At 57.3% G+C, this 1,090-nt stretch overlaps 1 protein-coding gene across 1 annotated transcript in view; it reads right to left on the bottom strand.

Annotated features, from left to right (window-relative positions):
* Nucleotides 1–669, bottom strand: part of Klhl35 (kelch like family member 35) — an 8,701-nt gene extending 8,032 nt beyond the window's left edge. Inside the window, exons 1-2 of the mRNA XM_004632582.3 lie at nucleotides 646–669; nucleotides 6–252 (exon numbers count right to left, since the gene is read on the bottom strand). Coding sequence (XP_004632639.1) covers nucleotides 6–251 — 246 coding nt within the window. The 5' untranslated portion in view covers nucleotide 252; nucleotides 646–669. The remainder of the gene's footprint in view (nucleotides 1–5; nucleotides 253–645) is intronic.
* Nucleotides 670–1,090: the final 421 nt, after the last annotated feature.

Raw genomic sequence — 1,090 nt, 5'->3', positions numbered from 1 at the left:
CCGGCCGGGGCGCGCTCCGGGCGGCTCGCTGCGAACAGGCTGCGGAAGTAGGCGCTGCCCGCGCTCAGCGCCGCGCGGTGGCACGGGAAGTCGCGGCCGCCGGCGCGCAGCACCACGTCGGTGAGGGTGCCGCTCCGCCGGTAAGCGTTGAGGGTCTGCAGGACGCGCTGCGCGTGGCAGGACGCCGCGCACGGCAGCTCGCAGCCCGGCTCCGGCGCCTCCGGCTCCTCCGGCTGCGGGGCCTCCCACATCCTGCCAGGTAGAGAATGCAAACAGCGTCGGGAAAGCCTCCTGGCGGGCCGGCTAGGGGACCAGAGGCCTAGCTCGCACCACCCTCGTACCACCCTCAGTGTATTCCGTATTTCGCTCATGTTTGCATTCGTTCCATCTGCCCATCCCATCGCCTTCTGGCTGTGGTCTACCTCATGCCTTAGCTGAACCACCTTCCTTCCCAATTACCTACTTCAGCCATATTTCTCCAGACTTGCTAAGCTTTTCCTCACCCGTCTCTGAGAGAGATAGATGGTAGGCTCTCAAGTAGGGTGATTTGAGGAGAGTCCGGTAAAGGCACTTTTTACTATAGCTTGGGCAATATTTAGGGACCCCCAGTGACGCAGCGCCTCATGGGTCCCCCAGAGCGTTTACCTGAAAGCTGTGAGCGGGAAGGCAGGGAGACTTCTGATGCCCGTACGGAGTGCCAGTATAGGGAGAAGCCTGTGACACTGATTCGGGCAACCCCAGAGTGTCATGCATGTGCGTGCCAGGGCGCACCCATGTCATAACTGCTTCCTGTCAAATCCTGCTTCTGCAGATCTATCTCCTTCAGTTCTTCTCATTGGCCAACTACCGATTCTACTGTCTATTGTATTCTATTCATCTGCCCCCTGCTCGGTACCATGCTATAGTAGATGCTCAATACCTATTCAAGGTTGAGTGAATATTAAATATTTATTGTGATTTACAGTATTCCTATTCCAGGCAGTGACCAAGACAAGCATAGGGGCCGGGGAGATGGCTCAGTGGAATAAGCGCTTACCTGGCAAGCGCAGGGGCCTGAGTTCAATACCCGGTTCCGAAAACAAAAACAAAA

Source organism: Octodon degus, unplaced genomic scaffold, assembly GCF_000260255.1.
Source record: "Octodon degus isolate 3935 unplaced genomic scaffold, OctDeg1.0 scaffold00049, whole genome shotgun sequence".
NCBI lineage: Eukaryota > Metazoa > Chordata > Mammalia > Rodentia > Octodontidae > Octodon > Octodon degus.
This window is presented reverse-complemented; position numbering and strand designations above follow the sequence as displayed.